Source organism: Pavona decussata, unplaced genomic scaffold (assembly GCF_977016875.1).
Source record: "Pavona decussata unplaced genomic scaffold, jaPavDecu1.1 SCAFFOLD_29, whole genome shotgun sequence".
NCBI classification, from domain to species: domain Eukaryota; kingdom Metazoa; phylum Cnidaria; class Anthozoa; order Scleractinia; family Agariciidae; genus Pavona; species Pavona decussata.
Window position 1 is genome coordinate 413,912 of NW_028145452.1, and position 26,824 is coordinate 440,735.

General features: G+C 39.4%; 2 protein-coding genes and 2 long non-coding RNA genes across 5 annotated transcripts; 3 read left to right on the forward strand and 1 right to left on the reverse strand.

Annotated features, from left to right (window-relative positions):
• The first annotated feature begins 1,515 nt into the window (after window positions 1–1,515).
• LOC146484782 (uncharacterized) lies at window positions 1,516–2,531 on the forward strand. The gene is made up of 2 exons (XR_014863511.1): window positions 1,516–1,968; window positions 2,292–2,531. It is a non-coding gene; the product is annotated as an uncharacterized LOC146484782 (long non-coding RNA).
• LOC146484783 (uncharacterized) lies at window positions 2,330–7,810 on the reverse strand. The gene is made up of 4 exons (XM_085104159.1): window positions 7,557–7,810; window positions 5,487–5,713; window positions 4,457–4,583; window positions 2,330–3,173 (listed from the first exon to the last, which is right to left on the reverse strand). Exons 1-4 carry the CDS (start codon window positions 7,744–7,746, stop codon window positions 3,019–3,021), a joined length of 699 nt encoding a protein of 232 aa, XP_084960285.1. The 5' UTR covers window positions 7,747–7,810; the 3' UTR covers window positions 2,330–3,018.
• Window positions 7,811–8,455: 645 nt separating this feature from the next.
• On the forward strand, window positions 8,456–14,324 carry LOC146484784 (uncharacterized). 2 transcript variants are annotated; one of them, XR_014863514.1, is made up of 2 exons: window positions 8,456–8,556; window positions 13,017–14,324. It is a non-coding gene; the product is annotated as an uncharacterized LOC146484784 (long non-coding RNA). The 2 variants fall into 2 exon arrangements; XR_014863512.1 differs by lacking the exon at window positions 8,456–8,556 and adding an exon at window positions 10,900–11,043.
• Window positions 14,325–16,355: 2,031 nt separating this feature from the next.
• On the forward strand, window positions 16,356–24,086 carry LOC146484785 (protein O-linked-mannose beta-1,2-N-acetylglucosaminyltransferase 1-like). The gene is made up of 9 exons (XM_085104229.1): window positions 16,356–17,095; window positions 17,761–17,831; window positions 18,417–18,596; window positions 19,110–19,425; window positions 19,926–20,194; window positions 21,016–21,189; window positions 21,873–21,940; window positions 22,536–22,829; window positions 23,596–24,086. Exons 1-9 carry the CDS (start codon window positions 16,876–16,878, stop codon window positions 23,903–23,905), a joined length of 1,902 nt encoding a protein of 633 aa, XP_084960355.1. The 5' UTR covers window positions 16,356–16,875; the 3' UTR covers window positions 23,906–24,086.
• The last annotated feature ends 2,738 nt before the right edge of the window (window positions 24,087–26,824 follow it).

Sequence of the window (26,824 nt, forward strand, 5' to 3'; positions counted from 1 at the left end):
GCAAGGCTGATCGGACTGCGTAGAAAACTTAACACGACAGCAACGTGATAGAGACCAAACCGAGAATCAACAGAATGCGGCAACCGTGGACAGCTGTTTCGAGCTGGTTGACTCAGCAAAAAGTAGAACAACCAACGCGAGTCGAGTGGTCTACCAAATGCACGGTAGTGACTTCAGATGGGCCCAAATTCAGACATCCGTCCACATAATAGCACGTGACTACGAACAATGAACAAAAGAACTGAAATATCAAAACTCCCGTTTGCTAAAAAAAACAAATGCAATATTGAAGGGGACAGGGCGAAAGAAAGAAGGAGACCGTTTCAACATTCTTGACTGAACCTGTAGAACAAAATGACATGGTATGCTTCTGCACATTACCAAGTAAGGCGAGCGCGCCACGCGAGTGATCCCGCGAGGACACGCGTCGAAGCAATTTCCACGCACGCCCACGTGATTAGCTCTCTTTACTAAACTCTATGGGCCAGGGCCGGCATGTTCGAAAGCCGATTAACGCTAATCCACGATTAGAAGTTAATCAAGGCCTTCATCACGTTCCTTAAGAATGGGTTTAAAGGCTGATGTCAAGCTAAAGGTAAAGAGAAGTCTAAGTCAATACTGAAGTACGAAAAACTTTTGGAAGAATCTTTATTGATTACGTATTAAACTCGAATCAAAGTTCACGTTAATCCAGGATTAGCTTGAGCTACGAACAACTGGGCCCAGTTATTTAAACAGAGTTTAACTTAAGCCGCGCCTTAAGACAATCAGTGGGCCTCCAAATCTGTTTATAAGTGGTTGATTTTAAGTAGACAAATAGTTTTCTAGTCTGGGATGCAAGCCTTCTAGTTACCATCAGCAGCAGACAACGGTTTAGACATGACTGTTGGCAAAATGAAAATGGCTTAGCTGTTTTCCTAAACACCGTCTAAACTATCTTTTAATAACTGACCCTATATCCATTCGAAAAATAAGGGATGTTTTGACCATTGGTACGTCTGAGTTTTGAAGTAGTTCTTTTGTTTCCTAACACGGGAAAGGTCAGAGCCGGGGGTTTATTAGAGCAAGGCACTTAAGGGCTAATTGACGAAGAATTTACCAAAATAGAGTTATCGAACGCAAAAAATCGACACAATTTATAAAAAAATTGTACACTGCTACGCGCTACGCCAACAGAGAAAGAACTGAATCAGCTGACAAAATAATTGTAACGTGTAAATTGGCCTGTACGATTGAACTTGCTTTACCGGGCCGATGAAATTAGCCTTAACTGAGAGAGTGAGGGTAGTAGGGGGATTAAAAGAGTTTTAGCAGTAATCAGGAGCGCAAGTTAGCGAAATATAGTCAATTAATAATCATGCGGTACAAAAATTAATTTACCAGTGTTGCAATGCCTTTCAGCCCGTTGTATTGTTGTTGTTGTTGTTGTGATGTTTTGTTGTTGTTGTTTTCCTTCCCCTCCTCATTCGTTTATTTACATTTACTGCAGTTTGAGCTCTCATGCGATAGTTTTTTCTTTTAACTGACACGAATTATGTCCAAGCAACAAGCAGTCAATCTTTTATACAGTATTTTGTATTTAAATAACATCTCAAAATATCAAATAAACTCTTAATTACATTGTCTCAGCAAGCTAGCTAACAGAACAAGATATAAATAAGATTAAGCACGCAAAACTGGATTTCTCCTCTGGGAAGGAGCACGGAGCGCTCATTTCTCCCCAACTAAACTAAGGGGCCTAATGAATGCTATAAGAGGTTTCAAGTCCTCAGTAATTTTACTTTCCTTCATCAAAATTTTAGAGAAAAAGAGAGAAGGAAGAAACTGAGAAAGTGAATAGACTTTCTTTTGGAAATAAGGAAAGTTACACAACAATGCCTTTTTTCCACTCCCCTTAATCTAAGCACTGTGGAATAAGCTATGACAGACTAAGGTCACATTCACACGGATTTGTTTGCGCTCAGGGCCGTACATAGCGCGGGGTCAGAGGGGGCAACTGCCCCCGCAAGGAAAACTCAATTTTTTTTCTAACAAAGTGTTTGAGTTTGCTGAGCTATTTCTTGTAGCTATACTGCTCCGAAATCACACGAAAATCGACTAACTTGATTGAAAAAATCTTCCTTCAATGTGAATTCCAAACAATTAAAGGTCTTAGGGGCCACTTTCTGTGTATGTGTGTAGGGGTGAAAACAAAAACGTCCAACTAGAAACCCTGTCTGTCCTGTGAGGGGTGTGCGGAGTTTGCCCCCTCAGAGAAAAAAGTCCTACGTACGGCCCTGGCGCTTTCAAAGATATTCAGCTCATTTTGCCCATCCATATGAAAAAAAAAAGACCAGCATGCCAACCTGCAATATCAAAATGATCAGACGTTTTCAGAGTTAAATGTGCTTTCGATGCACGTTCCAGGCTCCGACGAATTTTTGCTCAGCGGGTGCGCGACAACTGAAACAATAAAATGATGTTATGTAAAGGCATATAATATTATCTGTTTGTTTGCTTATTAAATAATAATCTTTATTTCTCTAACTTCTTGTAGTCTCAAATATTGATCAACACTTTTAGAACAAGATAGCCTGCGTGGAAGGCACTTGAAGGAGGCGCAAGCGCGATGCGATGGCAATTATTAATGATCCAACAGAAACAACTGAAAGTTCTTTGGAAATCTTCGGATGATACTTGACAATGTTTGGCTAATGAGAGGAACACCGTTAATATGATACAAAGCCATAAAAACATGTGCGAAGTAAAAATTAGCTGAGATGTCATGCTTAACTGATAGTTGAGAAATGGCTGAAATTTTAGCTGATAGTAGTGAAATGGCTGAGAAATGGCTGAGAAATGGCTTAAACTTGAACCGATGCAATAACTGAGAATCCAGCACCCCATGAAGACACTTTTTCCAATGGTGTTGTTTGTTGACATTTTACAAAATCATGTCATGTTTGTTTGTTTGCTTTGTTTTGTTTTTCTTTATGGACTGGATTTGTTTTATTTTAGATGCTGTTGAGTGTATAAGGGTTAAGACTGACTAAACTCTTCTCTAAGTGCCACCTCCTCCTTGTGTGCTTTGCTGTTTAAGTGCATTTTGTAAGGAATCGGTCCATTGAGACTCTTGCCACACACATCACAGTAGAAAGATTCACTTGAACTGACTTTGCCGTTGTCACCATATGCTGTGAAACAGAAAACAAAAGAAAAATAGAAGAAAGATTCTCGCAGTTAGTACGCAAGTTAAGTAGTTGCGCAAAGGAAGCCTGAAAAAAATTCAGGCTTGAAGGGGATTCAAACCCATGACCTCTGCGATACCGGTGCAGTGCTCTACCAACTGAGCTATCGAGCCAACTGGGAGCTGCTCATTATTGTGAGTTCGTAACATACCCGTGAAGGATAAATAAATAAATGTAACTGATATGAAACATATATTTTTGACTGACTGCAGATGAAAGATCAAATAGAAGAAAGATCCTCGCTGTTAGCACGCAACTTAAGCAGTTGCGAAAAGAAAGCCTGAAAAAAAATTCCAGCCATATATTTTTCTCTGAAAATACATAGGAGAAAGCAAATATCTTAGTCTGTCTGAAAATGGGTAAAGGTTTTAATGCACGGGCTGCACACCACCACCAGAAATTTGGAGAAGTATTCCCCCTCCCCAGATTACTGCTAATTATATATATAGCTACATGCCCTGCATGGAATTCTAGTTAATCGTTCTGGGTTCATTTTTACCCCCAGAATTTTGCTGGGTTTCTTTGACAGTTCACTGGATGGTACCCATTTATCCAACTGGCCTCAGTTGCCCAAAAAGTGGATACTTTCATCCAGCTGATGAGTAGCTATCCAGCAGAAATCCAACACAAGTTATTGTAACATTGCCCAAAATAATATGGTCATGGTGCACTGAATATTTATTGTCCATAGTTAACCTATATCCTGCGATATGCGTGATTTTGTGTGTCAGGGAGAAAAATGGCAAAATAAAGATCGTCTCCAGCTTTTCTGCAATAAAAAGCTGCTTTGTTATTAATGCCTTGAATAATAAGACAATAAAATTGTATTATCCTGCTCAATCTTGCGGAATATCTCCTTATTTTAGCCAACTCAGTCTACAGCCTCATCGGCTAGTATCAGACAATATTTCACGCAATTTCACAGGATAATTGTTAAGAGCTATCTGCTCTTTGAATAACCAAGGCCTGAGTTAAAGGAGGCAATGTGGAACTCATCAACATTACAAGATGGCAAGAAATGTGTTCAGAACTTCTGATCAAACTCCATTGTGCTAACTTCACCACCACACCCCTTGGAAAGGTGCATTTCAAGAGGCTAGAAGGACAGAAAGATGAACTAGCCAGATAACAATATTACTGTATTAATAAGCAGTCCTTTGTAAGTGGAATACACTGTACCACATTTCAGATTGAGCACTTTGTCAAGCTAACAATGAATCTTAAGCTACCTGATTTATAAGGTTTGAAAGCTGGTTCACCAAACTTCCCGACAGGCTCATTGTCATGATCATCCTCTTCCCTCTTCTGTTTCATCTCTTCAAGCCACGGCAGAGCAGAAATTTTCTCTTCTAGAACCTACCAAACATTCATTTAATTTTGATTAGACACTCCATGCAACTCAGCACTTAAAGCTACTCCAGTGGTGATAAACATTGTCAGCTGTTAACAAAAAAAATGTAGTGCATTTTCTCACCCTTCACCTCAGATGATTTAGAATTCTTTCTACAAGCTCATGGCATTGATAATGAAGGAAAGCATTCCATCTCCCATTGATCAGTCACTGAGTAAGCCAAAAGAAAGAAGAACGACAGCTAACTTGAAGCCTTCTCTTCTATCTCACAAGCTACTTCAGCAAATGATGACTGTTTACAGTAAAGGAGACCTGTACTGTCTTTAAATTGAATATCAGTGATACAGTGTACGTGCATGTTCTTAGAGTACAAAAAAAACCTTTAAAGTTTTCTATTGTCTTTCTTACATAAATCATTCCAGTGGTTAGAATTTTTAAGAGGTAACGTTGTGTGACAAATTTTATGTTGTTCTTAAAGTGTTCGTTTTTTCCAAAGATATTTAAAGGGAAATTTATTTTTGCGTATGATATTAGAATTATAAAGGAAATAAAGGGAGATGTAAAGAATCGACCATAAGAGCACTAGGACACAGGCGAGGCATTTCTTGCAATATTAATGTGACTGCGTGATGCAGTGAAGCCTTAACGTGTTGCTTGTGATGGACTGCATGAATGTGTGATGCGGTTCGCAAGTCCAACCCACAAAAATGACCTGGCTCACCAACAAGTCCTCAGTAGCTCAGAGATTAGCGCATCTGATCTAGAACACGGAGGGTCGTGGGTTCGAATCTCATCTGGGGCTCAGATTTTTCTGTGTCCTCTTATGGTCGATTCTTTAAATAAATTTTTGTTTTGGTAAATCCACCCCCTACCCTTCCACCCCCTCCCCCTCCCCCTCTCACACTTACCATCATGTAGGTAGCAGGTACAAATCCTACATCACCACTGTCATTTCTAGCCTCCCACCAGTGAGGGTTGGTAGGATGTGCTCTACTGAACTCCAATTTTTCACCTTGCATTACTGTCAACTCATCAAATCCACCTGGCCTGTCTGGGTTACATTGGTAGTTGTACTTGGCCAATAGTCTAACTGGTTTATCACCTTTCTGTGCTGGTACAGTTGGTGCTCCTGGTACTAAGAACAAATAAACAACAACAATCAGCATCAAATTTCTCCTGGTATATCAATGTTTATTCAACCCCTGAGGCCATGAGAATTAAGGATATGATCACTCAAGGTGAATTTTTCTTGATATTTTACTAACTTCTCCAGAGTGCTTTTATAAGAAAAGTACAGGGACAAGATAGGAGAATTTGCACTTTGATATTGATTCTTAGGGCATATCCTTAGGAAACCAGAGAATGAATTGGTCAACAAGTACGCCCTTTTCCACCCTAAACATGGCAAACGTAAGCCCGGTCACCCAAAGCTGACGTTTCATCAGTACATTGCCAGCATAATCAGCCAGGCATACCCACCAACGCCAGAACAAATTCAAAGCATGGCAAAAGACTGGAAGGCGTGGAGAAAGCTTGTGACCGATTGCAGTGCAGTTGGCTGAAGATGATTATGATGATGATGATGATGATGATGATGATTAGGGGTTAAAGGGTTAAGCCATTCTGCACCAGGAGGTGGGGTTGCTCCCTATAATGGACTATACTGGGAGGCTCCACCCAAAAGGGAAACCTTTTTCTGGCTGGAGGTATATAAGAGGCATGGATTTCACAACTTGAAGTATAGAAAAGGGCATGCCAAGGAAAACTGAGCCTGTACATAAAAGTACCTCAAACAGACCCAGTAATAATAATAATAATAACAATAATAATAATAATAATAATAATAATAATTATAGTAATACACTTTATTTAGAGAGGGTGGCACGGAATAGTTGAGGTAACTAATAAACTTGTGGCCCTCTATCTAAAAAAATCTTACAAAACTAATACAATGTAATAGGAAGTGTACATAGAAATGTGAGAGCTAAAAATACAATGTATGTCAAATTCTAACATGACTATCAATAAAAACTAAATTATCCATCTGATAAGAAGATGAATATTTGTCAATAAAAATAAAACAACTTGAGAGCAAATGAATAATGGAGACACAGTTTTTCTACCGTACACTGTATGTATGTGAAAGGGTACCATTTTCTATGGAAGGTATATGAAAGGGCTATATTTAATTTTCTTTCAAAAATGGTACATGTATAAACTTATGTTGTAGTTTAAAATATTTTTTGGTTTTAAAAAAAAATCAAACTAGTTTGATTTTAATTTTGCTTTAGTGCAGTATTGATTACCATAATCCAAGACAAACAGAAAGAGGATCAAACATGTCTGAAATGTTTAAACCAAACACATTTTGAACCATAACACATATAATCGGGTAAGGACTTGGACCTTGAGACGGAGCCACCATGAATAAAAGGTTAGGGTTAGGGTGTTTAATTTAGGATTTGGGGTGATTTTCCGCCATTCCGCCATTCCTCCGTTTCGGCTTTTTGCTGTCTTAAGTTTATGCACAATAATTATATGGGCTTTGCAGAAATTATGCTGCCCTTCACCTCAAAACACCTAAGGCTTGTGACTGTCAAGGGAAAACCATTATTTCTGGCTAGATTGCAGAACACCCGTCCCACCAAATATCTAACTTAAAAAACAGCTCCCGCAGTCCCGCAGTCGTGTTCTTTAATGCTGCCCCTGTAGTCCCGCAGTTGTCGCACTACACATGAATATAACTTGTTCTTTTTACTCACTTAAGTACCCATCGACTCTGGGACTGCGGGACTGCGGGTGCACTCGTAGAAATGAAGTGAGTACAACGAGTGCACCCGCAGTATTCATCCTGCAATATTCATCGACTCTGGGAATGCGGGAGCACTCCTTTTTCAAGTAAGATATTTAGTGAACCGGGTATTCTGCAATCGCTCCCAATTTCTAACATTTGTAAAGCTTAGTAAAAATAATCTTACCTGCAACGCCAGGGGTCGCTTCCGCGGTGCCGTTCACGTGGTTGATAACATTTTCAACACAATGCTTCCGAGCCGTTTCTTCTTGTACAAGAGCACCATTGGAATTATGCACCTGACCTGGAAGTCTGCATGGCTCCCATGAATTAAAGCGCAAAATTCCACGGCCATATGATCTAGTCTTGCTGGTCATAATTCCAAAATATTTCAAAATCCCGGTGAAAATCTAATGGCCCGCAAATGCGCGAAAATGCTCCCGTGAGATTTCAGGGCAGCGGACAACCACGTGACGGTAGCTGCTTGATATATGGTAATTTTTATGTCCCCAACTGTGTAACCCACCTGATTCATGTGAGCTGCGAAAATTGCCTGGTGCTTGCCGTTTCGCCTACGTCTTATACTCCTGTTCGAGGCAGTTTTTTTACTATCCTTACATCGAACGAATTAAAATCGCCCGCCAAATTGACAGTAAAATGTATGGAACAGAGTTCTTACAGCACAACTTGGTGTCGCTAGCATGGACAGCATGCGTCGCCGGTCTTGGTTCTTTTGGTTCTTTCTGGCTGAGACAAGCAAATTAGGAGACCTCAGCTGCACGCAAGCTAGGTGTAGCATAAGTCACCCAGCTCTTCCGCGATTTGTGTTGGCCATTGTACATAGCCTCCCACACAGTCGTTTTAACGTCGACTGCGACGGAGGCTAACTACGCGAACACGTCGCCGAAGCTTTTCGATTTGTCAGTGACCTTTCAGTAACGTAAACACCATCAATGTTCATCAATGAAGATGACCACTGTCGTATAAGGGTTTGTGTCTGTTGTGTGGGGAACTGAAAAGTATCGTATTCCCCCCCCCCCCCCCCCCCTAAATAAGGCCTAACGAACTTAGATCACATGACGTCTCGCGGGACATTCGTGTGCTGAGTGCCTGGTAAACAATTCCACGATTAGTAATAGTTTACTACTGATACGAAGAGCATCTTGAAACAGCAACAGATCAGACCGGTAAGTGATTAGATGAAAGACGGGAAGATTAGGGTTTCCCAACCTGTTCGCAGGCTAGGTTGGCGAAGGGACAGGTTTATGCACAGTTTGTGAAATCATTCGGTCACACATCACCCGTATACATGTACAGGTATATTGCCCATTTCGAAAGACTTGCCCGCCAAGAAGCGAGCTAGAATTTCTTTTTCATTTTCAGTTTTATTCAGGGTCCCATATAGACTAAGAAAATTGTGCGAATGAAACCTATTATGATGTTCATAATGCGAACATTTTCAGTTGCATATACGGCTGACTCTCTAGGCTAAATAAAGGTCAAACGATCATTCAAGACTAGACGTCGATCAATTCTGTGACCGGCTCTTTTTTTAATAGAAAGGCTGAATGTTACATTTGAATATTGGACTTCGATGCTTTCAATACGACTGTGGAACTAAAAAGCTTTGCTAGAAAAGGAAATCGAACGACCTGGGCTCATGCACACAAAAGTAGCAATACATTTTAAAGGAAGCCTGTTCGAAAGGAGGAAAATAGCGCGACAACCCGAAGGTAACCGACCCCCTAGAGTTCGATTTATTAACGTACGTTATTTATTTATGAAAATTATCAAAAAGGAGACTTCTTGAAGTTATGATACCTTTTCCTAAACCCTCGGAAATCGCAATAGAGGGTCAATATATTCTAAACATAATACAATATTCGGAATATTACGGTTTAATTTGGTGACGGAAAATGATGCTGCCAAGCCGCCTGAGCACCATGATTGTACCAACTCTTCTTCATTTACCCATTCCGCTACTGGATATTATTCCAAAGGAAATATACTTGTGTGAAAAATACGTAGACCTAAGCATTTGTCTCAGAAGGTGGAATACATGTCATACATGATTTAGCTAACAGAACCCTCAAAAGTAGGGATATAGAAATTGTCAATGAATAAATCTGAAACTAGCTAGTGTCACTAGTTATTGAACTTAAGTAAGCTGCCCTTTTATTTAATAGCAAGATGTCCATGAAGAGCTTCGTAAGTTAACGTTAAAAATTTAGATACCAGTCAGTTTTGTTGCTCATTATTTAACCCAATCGAAATGTGAATAAATTACAAAACGTGATTGCTACGCTTGGTCGGGTTTTGGCTGAGGTTTAGGTGCTCAAAAGCGATTAGCTTAACTGATTTTCTTAATATTCAATGACTAAGTAATTTCCGTTTTATTAGAATCCTGTAAAGGAGTGATTTCTCAAGGAAGAGGCATAGCTGGTGTCGAAGACCAATGCAATATCTACTGTATTCACTTGACTGGTTTCGTGCGTCAGTCAGTATTTTATATTGCATGTATAAGTGTCCCTCTCAGGTCACGCTATATTGGGAAAGGACACTCATTTTCAAAAACAGTATGACGTCAACAATTGAAATCACAACAAGCTAAAGTGACTCTTCGAGCCAACTCGAGCGAGCTCCAAGCCCTGTGGCCACAAAACACTCAAAATGGCGCTGTCATGGAGATTTTGCTGTATGTTGGCCAAAACTGTTTCAAATCTTTGACGTGAAATCGCTAAAACAAAATATTAACAAAATATTTTAAGGTTTTCATTGATACGCATATGTTTTTTTTTTGCGCGCTATTCAAACTTACACTAAAAATAGGTGACACTGGAATTTTGGCCAAAGAATTGAGGTAGACTGTGAGTGGGTAGTGTAAAAATCTTAGCGAAATCAGTTTTTTAATTGTGCATACAGTCTTCGTACGCTCGCCTAATAGCGAATAAATGCTCAACTTGGGAAGTGTTTTAAAAGAGTGTCACTAAAGAAATTGGTCCTTGATTTTAGGTGATGATATGTAGTATTGTTCTTTAACACGAGTGATAGAGAATGTGTTATTGGCGCTTATTTTGGCGAGTTCTAACTTGTGCGATTTCGCGATGAAGTGAAAAAAAAACACGAAAATTTATATGTACCATATGGTGATTTTACTGCGAACGGAGTGGTTTATTTTCATTATAAGGCTTTCCTTAAAAGTTTAATGGCGTTCACAAACACCAGCTGTATTTTCCCACCACTCAGGAGATCATTGAAGCGGTTAATCTTTGTTTTATTAGAGATTTAGGATTGCGTTTGTGGGATTCACCACGATTATGTTTTCTTGAAAAAATAGTTCATAGACGAGAATAGTGCAAAATAATTCTCTCCTGACCTTTGATGGTAAAGCAAAACGAATCAATTTTACTGAGAAACTGAAAGCAGCGAGCGGCAAATAAAGGGTAAACATGATCACGTGTTCATATTTGCCGTTTGCCGTAAGCGTAATTCATTTTTAATATTATCAGCGCTGAGCTGTGAAAAACCATACCTCTTTGTTGCGTTCGCATATTTAAACAGCTCTTTGTAAAGGTTATCAATGAATTAAATATGCATCGATACTCTGCCCCATGTCCTGTTTGCAAAAGATCGAAGCGCCAAATCTTGCGCCACACTTTTACTTTTCGACCAAGGTATGTCCAATATAAAAGTAACATAATAACTAATCTGTTTTGATCGTAAATGCTTAGCGTTTAGTTTTAAAATATTGCATCAACAGACTTCGAAGAAAACACATTATACCGTTGACTGCTTTTTTCCTGTGGAGGTAGATGGGAATCAAGCTAAATCAAATACGTTTGTCATCGAGCAGGGCGCACAGTTTTTGAATGCAAGGCTGTTGTAAGCACGACAAAAATTATGACTAGGTCGCAGAAAATTAACCGTTCAGCGCGTATTTAAACTAACTCTTTACTTTCCTGTGATGCTTTTCGATTTCTCGATATTGCGCGAAATGAAAGTTTTTTTTTTTTTTCGTTTCGGGAAGTGGGAACAACTACATTATATATATTCAAGAGAAATTGAAATAATTTTAACATAATGTCGTTTCCATTTACGCTTGTTTCAGGCGCTAAGTAAGTATGTGAGAATTAAAAAGCGAATTTATTTTCTCTATGGGCAGCTGGCTTTAAGGCAGAAAATACACAATAAGTTGTTGTAAAATTTGCATAATTTTGGTTTGAAATGTAAATAGATATTTTTCGAACTCGTCATGGTCGACTTTTCCACAGTAACAAAACTGATCAAAGTTACCTGTTTCTTTTGAGCGACTGCGAATTGGTTGAACAAAACAAAGCGAAAATGTGTATATCTATGGTTTGCACTAGATCAAGGGAAAATAAAAATTCTCAACTCGGCGGTACACCACTAACATTCTTGGCCAGAAATCAATACGGTAATTTATGAACTTCTGGTGGGTCAGGTCCGATAACATGTAAATAAGTTAACCGGAATCTCTGCTGCCGATACCTGAATTCAACACTACATCTGTCGAGATGAAATGAGGGAATGTTTAAATGGTTATCGTTAATCGCCTATCCTTATTTTCAAAGCTGCAAAAAGTAGGCAGGAAATTTAACTTCGCAGCAACTTCGTAGCAGTCGCCTTTTTCTCGATACCACGGGCGCCTGGTGAAGGCGCGGAAGGTGAAAATGAGAAAAAAATTGCCCTTCTTTCTCGAATTCTAATAAATAAGATACTCCCTCCTCCTTTTCAATTTTGCGCTAATAAAAAAATCGCGGAAATACAGAAGTGATGCCGCGAAAAAATTCCTTTTAAAAGGTAAACAGGCAACGATACAATATTATCGTTTTTATTATAATTGGAGACAGGTATTACAGTTCATAACAGCACCGTCTGTAGCCACGAGAGTTGAACTTCTTCTTTTTTTTTAATGTTGTGTAATCAGTGCTAATATTTGTCATCACGTTTTAGTTTAGCCTTTCAACCAGTCAACTGGCTGCCTCGCTCCGCTAGCCCCTATGGTTATTCCAGGTAACCAGTACTCTAATCATGACTTTTAATATTTTCTTTGTTGTAATTTTATTGTTGAGCAAGAGTGGGTACAAATAAAAGAATAGTTGATTACTCGCTCACTCACTTACTAAGTATATATGCATTACGAAGTAAACAGGTTTTTACAAGTGAGTTAAAGCGCCAGTTAATTTTCTTTTCTAGTATCAAGGTTTTCATTTGTTTCTTCAGTGTTTGTTTGATTGTTCGTTTGTTCCGTTTTTTGTTTGTTTGTTTGTTTGTTCAATTTTCATTTGTCGATGTCAGGTCCTGTAATCTTCGGAAATTCTCGGTAATCTTCGAGAGTGTCGTTCGGTATCTCGACAGTGTCGTATCCGCGCACTTTTCACTGCATGCGCGAGCTGTTTTCCGTTGAGATGATAAATTGCTTTTAAAAATCTTTTGAAAGCTGTTTTCCATCATTTACGTACGGTGAAGGTAATTTTATATGCATAAGTATATTCATTTCCCATATCAATTATTGTTGTTTATTGTGCCTAAACGTGGCAACTCTAGCACATCAACTTGCAATTTGTAAGCTTAAATAATGCAATAACTAGGTTGATGTTTTTTAATCATTTCTCCTTTCTTGCAGGTAAATTTACTTTGTCGTAGTTTGCAGCGATTTTTCTGTCTTCACAAAGGATCTGCAGTTAGCGAGGTCGGCTTTAAATCAATACACAGTAGTTTTAGTGTTATCCACAAGTTCGTGAAATTACCAGGGATCGACAGGGAGAAACAAACGTTTAAGCAAGCGTTTCACGAGAAACTGGGCACCTGTTCAGTTTGGAAAGAGATTCAAGAATCCCAGTTGAAATGAAGGAAACAATGTTTGAAAACGGAAAATGTCATTGAATGGAGAACGTCTTAAAAATACAGAGGTGTGTTGAATTATAATTTGAGCCTATATACCGATTTTGAACGATGGCTGGTTGCGGACGAGTGAATATCGGTATTTTAGCTATCGCGGCAACATGGTCAATATTCATGTATTTCATGTACTCTAACAGTCTGGCTTCGTGTTTGGAAGAATCAGTTAAGCTACGAATGGCTGTTGAAAGAAAAGATAGATTTGTGGAGCTGCTTCGGGATCAAAATGAAGATCTTAAAAAGAAGATCTCTAAGCTTCAGGATGGGTTTGGGAAAAGTGCGCAAGAGAGGATGTTTCTGGTAAAAGAACTGCGATTTGTCTCCAATGGGACGGCATAAAAAAAGAAAGTTTACTTCATCTTTCGTTTCATCTTTTATGGAGCAGTAAAGGCCAGCATCTAATTTTGCCTTCCAATATCACTGTTTATTTAAACATACAGTTTATGCGCATTTTTGTTAAAAATAACTTCTCCCAACCACTTTTGTAAGAAATATATATACACGTTATTCACCGGCCGAGGTCGGCCCGTACTCAAGACCGTGGGCACCGTTTTTCCCTATACGGACCAACCTAGGCTGGTGAATAACATGTTGATTTTTCTGTTTTTTCAGTTTTTAACATGGACGAGGCAAATTAGTTTGCAAACAGTCTACGAGCGTTACGTCTACGCACTGTCGCTCTCTAGTTAAATTTTGCTTATCAAGAAAGCGGCGTGCGTAAGCCTCAAATAAAAAGGCTAGACTAATGATAAAACATACTTCAAACATATCCTGGAGTAACAAATGGAAAAAGCGAACTGTGATATCTCATAAAAAGCAGTAGAGAAATAAACTAAACAACGATCTTTGAAAAAAGCGTACAAACAAGCGAATAAATGCTCTGCGTACGCTTTGTTTTGATGAAAATGAAATCACTGTTTAATTTTAAATTCGCTTTTAAAACGAAAGTTCTTAAAAAAGACTCGCACTTCTTACTCTCTGACTTTACATCTTATTGTTTTAATTATTTGTATTTGTTTTCATGTCAAGATCGTCACAAATCAATGCTGAAATAAGAAAATGCACAAGAAAAACTTGTCAGTAGTCTATTCCAACGATACAGTGTTGCGAGGCGTTTGCTAGACTGTTTGGCTCAAAATTTTAGAGCTTGTCTTGGAATAGGGCCACAATTTCTGGGTCAATAATCTCTATGTTAAAAAATTAGAGGCCCGTCTGCTCCTCTGCCCCCCCCCCCCCCCCCTTCCCCTCTCCTCCCCTCCCCTTCGCTGAATAGTTACCGACCCCTTATTCTACGCTATTCATCCTGCTATCTGGGGTAGGGCTGGGCGAGCTGCGCCGTTGGCAAGGTCTTACATGCATGTTCCTTGGTCAAGAGGACAAAAGAACGAACAACAGAACAATATCGCAGCCCAAACAACAATGCAGCTGCAGGTTATGAGCTTTTGAAAGGTGCAGGTCTAATAAAGAATGAACGGAATGCCATTGTGTTCATTCTCAGGGCAGAATACGCCCCCCCCCCCCCCCCCCCAAAAAAAAAACATGAATACCGTCTATTGTGTGTATTCCCATGGCCAAATAGTCCCGAAAAGAATGCAACCTTAAAAGGGGAAGTATCGCAAGGATTTTCACCTTTTGTGGTGAAAAAAGTGCGACAACGCCTTCACTTAGTTACGAAGTAATTCTAGAACATCAAGAAAAAAAATCAATTGATTTCTTGAAAGGAACAACAGCGCATTTTGGAAACAAAAACGCGAAAACTTAAAAACAGTTAGCCTAACTTTTACACGTTGCAGTCCATTATTACCCAGTCCATCTGTGACCAGGGACCGTCTCATCGATAGTCTTAGAACACTGGGGCGACAATCTACAACTTAGTAATACTTCCCCCCTTATTAAAGTTGGCGTTGTTTGCGATTTGCCTAAACATTCATAAACATCCACAAATTTCGGTTGAGGCAAGTGGAAGGGGCTGTTTTCGATCGACCCACTGACAAACTTTTCGAACTAAGGGAGACTTTGAAAAGTTAGTCATGCCATTTTCCCGGTTGGAACGTTCAATGCTGGGAAATAGAAATTACGGTTCCGGTTCAACCATGAGTACCAGGATTTTTACGGCAACAAGAATTTCTTCACAAGAGCGTCAACCTCAAATGGAACATGTTTTTTGTAATGACATTCTTAAAAACTTCTTTTCAAATGGTAACCAATATGTACAATCTTGATTTCCAGCCTTTCTGTACGCGGCCCGGCACATGACTCTTTTTCGAGAGAAGGATAATTATTGACTTCACTAAACGACTCAAGAAATCCGGCAAGCCTTTCGTTTTATCAGTTTATCCGGTCGCCATTGTCAAGAACGCAAATATGATATAGGAAGAAGTGGTCAAGGTGCTTACAATTAAGTAATACATTCATAAAGGTAATTTATTTGACTTAGTTAAATAACAGCAAGCTTTATTCATCCATCTTAAAAAATAAATATACAATGGATTTACATAATTGGATCTAGAGTTAAAAATACACAATCATAAACAAAGGAGCCTTGCTGCCCGCGTCATAAAAGAGTTTGCATGTCTTTTGGTTCTTGACCTTGGTATTGTTGTTACTGGTCCTGACGTGATCTCAGGTTAAAGCTATCATACTCGGTGATTTGTCAGCAGACCATCTCTGAGAGTAGATTGCTTCCGTAAAAAGTGAAATGCGTTATTATAGTGTAATTTCTGTGCAGACCTTCAAACGTAACGGGAGAATTTCATTATCGTGGTTTAAAAAATGACATTTACTACACGATTGTTTACCCAATCTCGTACCCAGAGTCTTCAGGCTTTTTGGTCAGCGGGGCAACGCCGGGAAGACTCTGGGGACATCGAATTTTATTACCGCAGGATTTCTGCGGTAAAACAATGGAAACCGTTACGGAACATAACAGCCAATCAAAAAATTGGAATTTTTTCGATGTCCCCAGAGTCTTCCCGGCGTTGCCCCGCTGACCAAAAGGCCTGAAGACTCTGGGTACGAGATTGTTGTTTACCTTGATGGATGTATGCCATATTTTTTCAGCGGCTTGTTCGCGTATGACGCTTGCTCAGATCATTTTGCTCTTTACAACTGATCTCTGATTAAATGGAAATGTCAGTGCAGTGAAAATTTGAAATGCAACCATTGCGGTGAAAGATATAATCGCAATTTTCCTGCGTTGATTTTAATCTACATTTAAAAAAGTAAATAATTCGTGAATGGATGTGTTTTCATGTAAATTAGATGTCCACGTTGAAATAAAATTGCCAAAAAATTAAATTCCGTTACTTAGGAACATCTGCCAGCCATGATGAATTTGAATTCACTTGTTGAAATTTCCATGCCAGTTGTAATACAGACATAAACCAAACTGGCTTGATGTTATACCAACCTTCTACAAAGGCAGCTTCTCTAAGATTATTGTCTCTTTTAGCCGAGAGACAAAAAAAATTTTCAGTGTTCAAAGTGCGGTTAGGTTGGACGAAATTACATGCCATCTTGAAACAACACAGTCAAGTCACCGATACACGCCAAGGAAAATCAAACACTAGACAAACGTTCTCAGGATGACATCTAAAAGATCACAAAGTGGATTATTTCGCCGATTTGCGATGTGGGTTCTGTTTATTTGTGCCGCGGCGGTCATCATTTTCAACATGATTTTCGTACTTCAAACAGCTTCTGACGTCGCTCTTTTAGCGCATAATTTTCAGCAAGAAAAACGAGTAACGTTTTCGCCGGCTTTCAGCAAAGACGAGATAAGAGTTGAAACTTCGACTACAAAAGGTAAGCAACGTTCTTAACTGATTTCTAATTCGTAAATTCTCCTAAGTTACATTTCTGAGAATATAGTAATTCATCACCTGAAACTAGTGTTCTAACTTCGTACGAACGTTTTCAGTCATTGATTTTAAAAATTTTATTCAGTCATTAAAACTGTAGTAAATAATCAATTTATTGACGGCAACTTCCTTCCACAATTTACATACATTTCAAGTACAGGGGAAACAGGAACACGGGTGCAGTGGTGAGAGCACTCGCCTCCCACCGGTGTAGCCCGGGTTCGATTCCAGAACTTTTTAGTAATAAACGACATGCTCAATTTTAATATACCGAATGGAAATTTTAGTGTTTGGATGCCTTAACCAGTTCATGCGTCAAAATTTTGCGCGTTTCAGTGTTTTTTGTCCGAAAGTGCTCCAGGCAAGCATAGGGTGAAACAAAGACAAAAGGTGAAATATCGACTCATCAATCTATGACTAGTTTCCACGTGAAAGGGGTGGTTCTATCTTTGGTAGACTTTAGAGCATGTTATATTGGTATCTCATGTCGGAAAGTTGGAGTAATGCGAGGTCACAACAAAGCTGAAGCAAGGCTCCTGCAAAAATCAATGCTTTCGGTCGCTGCCATTTATATTTTATAACCTGAAATAACTTTCTTTTATTTTCCAGAAGCAAAATACTTAGAAATAGAGGTGTATTCCAGTAAAGAAAACGTAACGCTTACGATTAATGGAAAGACGGCAAGTATTGTCATATGAATGTTCATTTATTAGTTTCCTGAGGTCTTGCCTATGTTGATGTTTTAAAAAGTAATTATATCATCGTAAGGATACAGTATGGTTTGTTGATAAGAAATCTGATATGAATCCTTGAGCAATAAAATGTTATTTTTTTATATATACCTGCAAGTGATAAGACGGGGCAGGTAAACTGTAAAATTATCTGCGGAGTCACTAAAGCAAACACTTGCCAGCTTCCTCATAGCTTTTTCGTCCGGCATTCACGGTAAATTCCTTTCGATGGCGCATTTGTGACTATTGCCAACGTTTCCTGGCCACGTGAAGGAAGATCGATATTCCCCTGAAACAGCGAATAGGAGGGAAGCCAAGAATCTTAACACTGGGCAACCTTACTACAGTAAAAAAAAGAGGATATATTTCAAAAGCGCTTTACATCGATAAACGCTGAACGAAGTTCACATCTACTGAAGGAGATAACAAAATTTTAAAACAAAAATCACGTAAAAAGGCTTTTGATAGTGTTAATTCATAACTGTCCTATGAGGGCACGTGATCAGACTTGGTCTTGCTTTTCTCCATCAACAGAGATCAGACAAATCTGAAATGTTATTACGAGGACTAAACGTGGTGGTCTTAAATGAAGTAACAGGCGCAGTGATGTCTTCGAGGTGGTTTGATACCTACGAATCTAAAGCGGACAGTGGTTTACTTATGGATTATTTAAAAGGTTTAAAACATGGAAGAATCGTCTGTTTTGCTGTGAGGGTAATTACTTCAATTTTATCTTTTCCAGTCATATCACAAATTGAAGCTGTTCTCTATGCTGCCCATTTGCAGGTCAAATTTTGCAATAAGCAACCTCGTCTCGGATACATATCTGTGATAGTACAGCCGCGTCCTCCTTAACCATCCACCACTTCCCCCTCCTCCCACCTGCCTCTCCTCTCTTCACCCTTTCGATCGGGCAAAATGAAGAATGAACTGCAAACTCACCCCAGGCTCTCTCCTTTTCCCTTGCTCTCTTTCTCAAGTAGACGGGAAAAGGAAAAACTCTTGGGAACGAGGTTGAATGAAATGCGGGTTTAAATGTGAGGAAAACGCTCTATCATTTATTCACCAGACTTTAAACATAACTCGGGATGACATCACATTTCGTTCCCAACGTGACGCGCGTGCGCCACGTCCCTCGCAGGAAGGCAATTTTCGCGTGACACTAGTCCCTGAGAAAAACAGAGAGGTTATTCGTGTTCTAATTGTTTTCTCAATTTTTAATCTTAGGACGAGGCAGTTCAACAGCTTTCACAGGATGCCAAAGACTATTTGTCAACGTACGACAGTTCTTTTATAAAACAACTTGAGTTTCGTTCAACATGGGCCTTCGTCGTTCAGAAAATGAAGGATAAACATGTTGTTTATGCTGAGAGTTTTCAGAGTCCTTCAAATCCGGGTGAGTGGGCGAGTCCAGTGAAGCTTCGCACGTGGGTTAAACTTCTGCCTGAAAATGTCGTCCAATGCAGCTGGCCGGACACACTGACCAACAGGAGGAGGAGGGAGTTCTGTGACATCTATGAAGGATATCCTGACGTTTGTAGATGTAAGTGGTGTCAGTTTGGGAATCTGAACTACATGGGCGAGGAAAATGACTTCGCTTAGGTCTCTTTGAGTTTACAACTCAACCCTTGGTTCGCTCTTAAAAGTTGCCACGCGGAAGCCTGCCACAAGTTTCTCTGTACCTCAATAGAACCCCTGACCGGGTCGGTGCGTGCAAGGTCATGGGTGATCTCGAATACAAATTTCACTCGATTTTGTGCTGACCATGGGGGATCTGGGTACGATATTAGGTATTCTCATAACAAACAGTGTACAGCTTACTTATTTATTAAGTTTACATATTTCAGTAAATAGAAGAAGGATTCTCGCAGTTATTTACGCAACTTCAGCAGTTGCGTAAAGAAAGTCTGGAAAAGGTCCAAGCCTGAAGTTTTTCAGGCTTTCTTTTCGCAAAGGATTGGCCTTTCTTCTATTTAATATTTCACCCGCAGTTCAAATATGTTTCATATACTCATATTCATGTATATATTTATTGAAATTCAGGCGAGGAACCCGTATCTATAGAACTTAACCCACCTGCGTTTCAAGACGGAAGTCGCTTAGAACTCCCCATAGCAGTCATGGCAAGCAACCGACCGCATTACCTACTGCGCATGCTTCGTGGCCTACAAAAGGTGGAGGGACTGGACCCAAGTATGCTGACGGTATTTATTGATGGATTTTGGAAGGAGCCAGCTTCAGTTACAAGGCTTATGGGAGTCAAACTCGAACAACACGCTGGAGTCAGTAGGGTGAACGCCAGGATAGCACAGGTAAATCACGCATGTGCAGTATCAAACTCTGTTTCTCGGCGCATGAATATGTATGCACTTCCACCCTGTCGAATACGGCTATGTTATCGTCACAAATTGCTCATCCAGAATAAAGCCGAAAAGGGTTGTACACGTGACGTAACGAAATCATTGTTCTTAGAGGAAATACGACACAATCATGAAATATGTTCAGTGAATATGTATCAGTATGCTGCTTCCAGTCCATTTGCGACCCTTGTCTTTAAATATCCTTTTCCCTGTTTCTTTTTGTTGTTGCTGTTGTTGTTGTTGTTGTTGTTTGTTCTTTTGAATGAGCAACGTGGCGAATCGAAGTTTTGTGCTCATGGGTGTGGTCTGCAGCTTTTTGTTGCTAGGTTGATGTTGTGTTGTGTTTTGCTTGTTTTTCTTAATGCTGCTGAGATGTAAATCTGTGATGATCCTGATTGGTTAATCAACATATAAACAATGACCGCTATTTGACGTGAAGCATCAGTTTACCGATTGCAGACAAGCAGAAAAATTGAGGGATTTTAAAACATGTTGCTTAGCTGCGTAGTAGGTGTAGTTGAGCGACCCTTGACAGGTCACAGCCTGGTTACTACGCAATGAAACATAACCAAACTTGGTAAACGTCCTAATTTTTATGTGATCTTTCTGGGTTCATTTCTTCATATGACGAAATTTGAGCAATGTGTAAACTAGGGCCCAGTCCCCTGATGAGCTTCGCAGAGGGCAATTCAAGACCTCGCAAAACCTCCGCAAACCAAAAAAGCTCTGAGTGGTTTTCTGACGGATCGCGTGATCTTTCTTTGTTGTTTCAGCACTACAAGAAATCCATCCATGACTCGTTTGAACAGCATCCAAACGCAAACTTCCTGGTGATTCTTGAGGAAGATCTCGATGTGTCTGTGGATATTCTTAGCTACTTCAAGCAACTTCTACCTGTCTTGGAAAACGACGAAAGCGTTTACTGTATATCAGCTTGGAACGATCAGGTACGACATCTGCAAAACATACATTAAGACAAAATCATATATTCTTTGGTTTTTATTGTTTCTAATATATAGTTAGGCAAGCTTAAAAGCCGAGCTCCAAAGGTATAGAAAATAGTGACCATTTCTTCCAATTTGGTGACAACTACCCGATTTTCGCAGTGCTCTTTGCAGTTGTAAAAGGAATGTCAGTAACGGCGGATTTCAATTCAAACGTCTGCCCAACAAGCGCTTGGTATAAATGGCCCGTCCCACCCCCCCCCCCCCCCTCCCCCCAAGACATCGCACAAAGACTGCTAACAATCAGGTCCCACTTGTTGAAAGAGTGGATAACTTTATCCAACGGATTAATTGTTTCCAGCGTTAGGATGTACTCCAACTAATGCTGATTTTATCCACTGAATAGCGACTTATCCACGGGATAAAGTTATCACTCTCAGTGAACACTAGGGCCTGAACAATAAAAGAAAAGATTTGTAATCTCCCGATATGTCCCCTAATTACGATGAAAGGCCTTTAATTTATTCTGTACAATGTTGCTTTTAATTTTATACATGTAAATTTACATTAATCGATCAAAATCGTTAGCTACAGTATCATCGTCCTTTTAACTGGTTAACAAGCGCTTGGCATGAATGACACATCCTTAACCGTTAATGGGCGATATTTTTTTTTTCTAACTCCAGGGTTACAATCACCTCTGTAATGATCCAGCTATGATGTACAGAGTGGAAACTATGCCTGGTTTAGGATGGTAAGAGGTCTAATGCGCATGCTCTACTTAAGCCAACCTGTCATTTCCTCCAAGACTCCAAGTAGTCACTTTTTAAATTGTCGGACGGGTGAATCGAGAAGATCGGTTTACATCGCTCTTTAATTGGTCATTTCCGAGCTACTTTGGACCTCATTATGAAAGCGAGGCTAAGTACAAAGATTTTATTCTGAAATTGAGTTTTCATTCATATGCAAACAAAACTAATTTTCATATGAAAAGCTTTACACTTTGTCTCGCTTTCATAATGAGGTTCACAGCAACACAGAAATGGCCTATTCAGCTCTTCCCCGGCTCGACTATTCCGAAAGGGTCTGCTGGCAGTGTAGCGTTTCTCGAGCACAGAAATAATGGGACAGAAAGACTACCCACTAATGTCTTTGCCCAGTTTTGAACTCATCCGAGAGGCCCGAAAGCTCGATCACCAACCGCTGTTCGGGAAATGAGCCCAAGGGAGCGTCGGAAATCGAGCCTAAGTGGTCTAAAAACTGCCTCTGTTCAGAGACTGAGAAGGCTGGCACAAAACAGACGTTGAAAATTTCTTAAGGGGGCTGACTTCACCTATGAAATTTTGCAGGGTATTGAGTCGTAAACTATTTAAAAATGAGCTCGAAGAAAAGTGGCCAAAGCCAGACGAGATGGTCGATTGGGACATCTGGACTCGAATGCCAGCCCAGAGGAAAGGACGTGAATGTATCATACCTGACATCTCTCGCACTTACCATTTCGGTGGCAAAGGAATTAACGTGGGTGGGTTTATGCAGGCGTTGTACTTTGAGAAGCATGCCATAAACAAAGAGGCACACGTAAAACTGGATGTGGATAAAATGTACAAAGAAAACTACGAAAAAGAAATTCAACAACTTCTGAGGTAAGCCCATTTCCAATGTCCAAATTTTTTTCTAGAATTGTTACGTTCTGTTGTTGTAATTGTTGTTGTTGTTGTTGTTGTTGTTGTTGTGCATGTTGTTTTTGTTTTTTTCTGTTCTGTCACCTGATACGTTCAGTCTTATAAGCACTTAAAGCCGACAAAACTATGGGTCCGGACTTAATCCACCTTACTGAAAAAGGTGGCAATTGGCACATTTACCTATAATTCTTAGCGCAAGAAAACTGAAAAAACTCTCATAAAAATGCAGAGAAAACTTCGAACGACTTCAAACTTAGCATAAACAATGCTGTTAGTACAGGAACAAATTTTACACAAGTGATATGGCTTTCTATGTGCCTATTGGCTGTGTTAGGTTCGCAAGGTATTGTGGTAAAATGGACAGCCGCCATCTTTTTCCGTGGCGTTGATTGGATGAGATTAAAAGCGTTGTCCATCATCTACGCACCGGGATATACAGCGCGTACTGCTTTTTTTTTTTTAACGAAGTCGGATTAATTTTCCCTTTAGTTTAAATGCGTCTCATGCTAGACAACGAAAACTTCCTCCTTCGCTTCCCTAAGGAACACTTGAGGGACAGAACGTGTTAATGTGCGTCGTAGTTCCACGCGGTTGGCTATTATCTCGTGCGCTCACGTGCCCTCTCGTGAATTCTCGGTGTCATTACTCTTCTTGAACGGAAGAAGGGATTTCTCAAAGTCGCCTTACACTTACTTTGCTTGTACTGAAATTTCATCTGTTTTTATAGCGAAGCCGAGACTTTGGACCATACCAAAACGCCGTGCACAAATCCAGACGACTTCATCCCCGATACGCAGCTCAAAATATACGTGTTTTACATTCAAATGGAGCATCACCATAACTTCGAGACTTGGAAAAATGTGGCATCCTGTCTTCACATGTGGGATCTTGACGCGAGAGGATTCCATAAAAGCATGTGGAGATTTTGGCTTAAGAAAAATCATATCCTCGTCGTAGGATGTCCAGCATCACAATACTGTTCTTACAAACCAGCTGAAGTAAAACCTATTTATATTCCAAAGAAGTCTACGGATTAACGATGACTGTGATAATTTTATACAAAAAAATGTTTAAATATCGGAAGCTATCACGGGAAGACATCTTCTTCTGATTGTTTTGGTACTTAGTCGACCGCATGAATGTATTGTCCGCTATCTTAAGTGTGGTCAAACGTAATAAAATAAGAAAATTCCTTTAAAGATAACGGTTTTACTTTGACATCTCGAAGCTAAAAAGTATTTTGTGAGTCTATGAGTTTACTAAGTCATTTTATAATTTTGCTAAAAAAAACGTTTCTGGAACCATTGGAGGAGTCTTTTTTAACGGATGTCACCCACGGAACAGTAAACAGCATAGTCTCCACATACTTCACTTCAAAAAAAAAAAATTGAAACTTTTTTAGTAAATCGTAAAATGATTTAGTAAACTCATAGACTATGAAAAAACTTATCATATTTGAGTTCTCAGCTCAAAGTGAGAGCTTTGTCTTTAACGTACTTTTCTTCCGTTTCTCAAAACTCTCGGGCCCGAAATTTATTTTTCAAATCCGTTTTCTATCGATTCGTGATGGTTTTTCATGCAAGCTAGACTAATGTGTTTCTTAATCCTCGAAAATCTTCTTTATTCTCGGTTGCTCTACTGTTCATAAGCGGAAGAGGGGATTGTTCAAAGTCGTTTAACATTTGGTTCGCTTGTAAACATTTTATCTATGTTTTTGTAGCGAAGCCGAGACTTTGGACCATACCAAAACGCCATGCACAAATCCAGACGACTTCATCCCCGATACACGGAACAAAATATACGTCTTTTACATCCAAATGGAGCATCACAATAACTTCGAGACGTGGAAAAATGTGGCATCCTGTCTGCACATGTGGGATCTTGACGCGAGAGGATTTCATAAAAGCATGTGGAGATTTTGGCTTAAGAAAAATCATATCCTCGTCGTGGGATGTCCAGCATCGGAATATTGTTCTCACAAACCAGCTGAAGTAAAACCTATTTATGATCCAAAGAAGTCTACTGAGTCATTTTATGATATGCTAAAACGTTTTCGTGAGAACCCAGAACCTTTAGAGGAGTCAGTTTTCCCAAATTAAGGCCGAGAATTGAAACCCCTGTAAAAACAATTTTAAAAACACGTTTTGGTTTATATCAAGATATTTCGGCCCTACTTCATAGTGAAAATCATAGAGCCGACATATTGTAGTTTCATCATAAATATCTTCATTATAACAGAGTGGTTTTCAATTGCGTGTCGAAAGAACGTCGCGTTTGCTTCGGTTTTGATTTACGGTAGCCTCCCACGCAGACGTCCTTAGGGGTTCGTCACGCGTTTCCTCCCCCGCTTGACGAACCCTAAGGACGTCTGCATGGGAGGCTAGCTGTACGGCGCACTGAAATTAGTTAGCAAATCTTTCCCCACTTTCTTGGCCAATGAGAAGCAAAACTAAAGCCAATCGTGTCTTGGTCGCACGCGTTTTCCCGCGCTTGGCACCGGGTGACATGTATTTGCTTCAAGTTCTGATTGGTTCATTGTGCTGTTTACGTCTGTCGTGATTGGTTAGAGCGATTAGACTTTGGGTTTGGTTTTACGACACTCAATTAAAAACAACTCTAAAAGAAAAACTTCGGTTTTACAATGATCTTAATTCTCTGCCTTAATTTCTTCATTTTGTGATCTGTTACTGACTCTTTTCATACAAAAACGTCTAAATTTTGAGCGGAGGCAGGAGCCCATTATCCGGAGCGCACAACTCCTATAGATTCATGAAATGGCGTTTTCACAGACTTATCTATTTTTAGATTGAAGTTTCCACAAATTCAGTCTCCTAGTACAGGAGCTTTACTAAGCAGTCTTATACTTTGCATAATTCTCATGTGAGGCGGAATTTAAATTTTCGCGGGAAATAGTATTCCCATGCGCATATCTAAAAATAGACCGATCTGTGAAAACGCCGTAGCAAAGACTTTGTATAGCTTCGAGTAATGAGCTCTTGGCGGAGGCTAAGCTGCCCGAAAACGGTCCTTCGATGTATATTACCAAAAAATTTCTCAAGTTTATAAGAACGTGCAATGATAATCTCAATAGATACCAGAAAAAACAATTCAAGACATCATCAGAGCATCAAAATGTCGAAATAGCTACACTCACCAATAACAAAAAATACACATTGTAGACTGTTATTATTACTGTGGTCTAATATGTTGAGATCATTTTGATTCCAAATTTACTAGGACCAAACTATCCCCTTAATTCTATTATTAGCTAAACGTGTGTATTTGTATTTGTTTTAAAAAACGTGGAGAAAATATATAACTACTAACCATAATAATAATAATAATAATACGATAGTAATCTTTATTTAATCACAGACAATTCATTAGCTATGTACAACTTAATCTACAACTAAATAAATCATTACAAATATAATACTAATTCACTAATGAACGATGTTTGTGCTCTTAGTTGTTAAAATTTTGGTTCATCTTAGCCTCAACATTTTTTTGTGTGTAACGAGAGGTTGGTTTTAGAACTGAGAGAAAACTGTGACACAAATTAAAATAACCTCTCGGTCTCTAAGGTTTTCTATTCAATTTATCGCAGTGGATTTGGTCTGTTTTTGGAGAGGAGCAGCGAAAACCGTCAATTGAACGAAAAATATTGCGAGCGGGGAAAAACGAAAAGAGGTTGGGGAGAGGGGGCGAAAGGACTCACTTTCTCTCCTTCACTTTTCGCACGCATCGCTATTTTCCTCGCGAAAATCATTACTAAAAAATAAAGAACAACATGATATTAAGACTTTGTAAAGAACAACCGGACGTTTTTCTTGCATCTTTTTAACACAAAAAATGTGTTCGATTATGCTGTTTTCCTTTGAGACACGAGTGAGCTAAAAAAAACTCAAACAAAATTCAAAAGAAAAATACATTAAGACAGAGTAAAGAAGACTAGA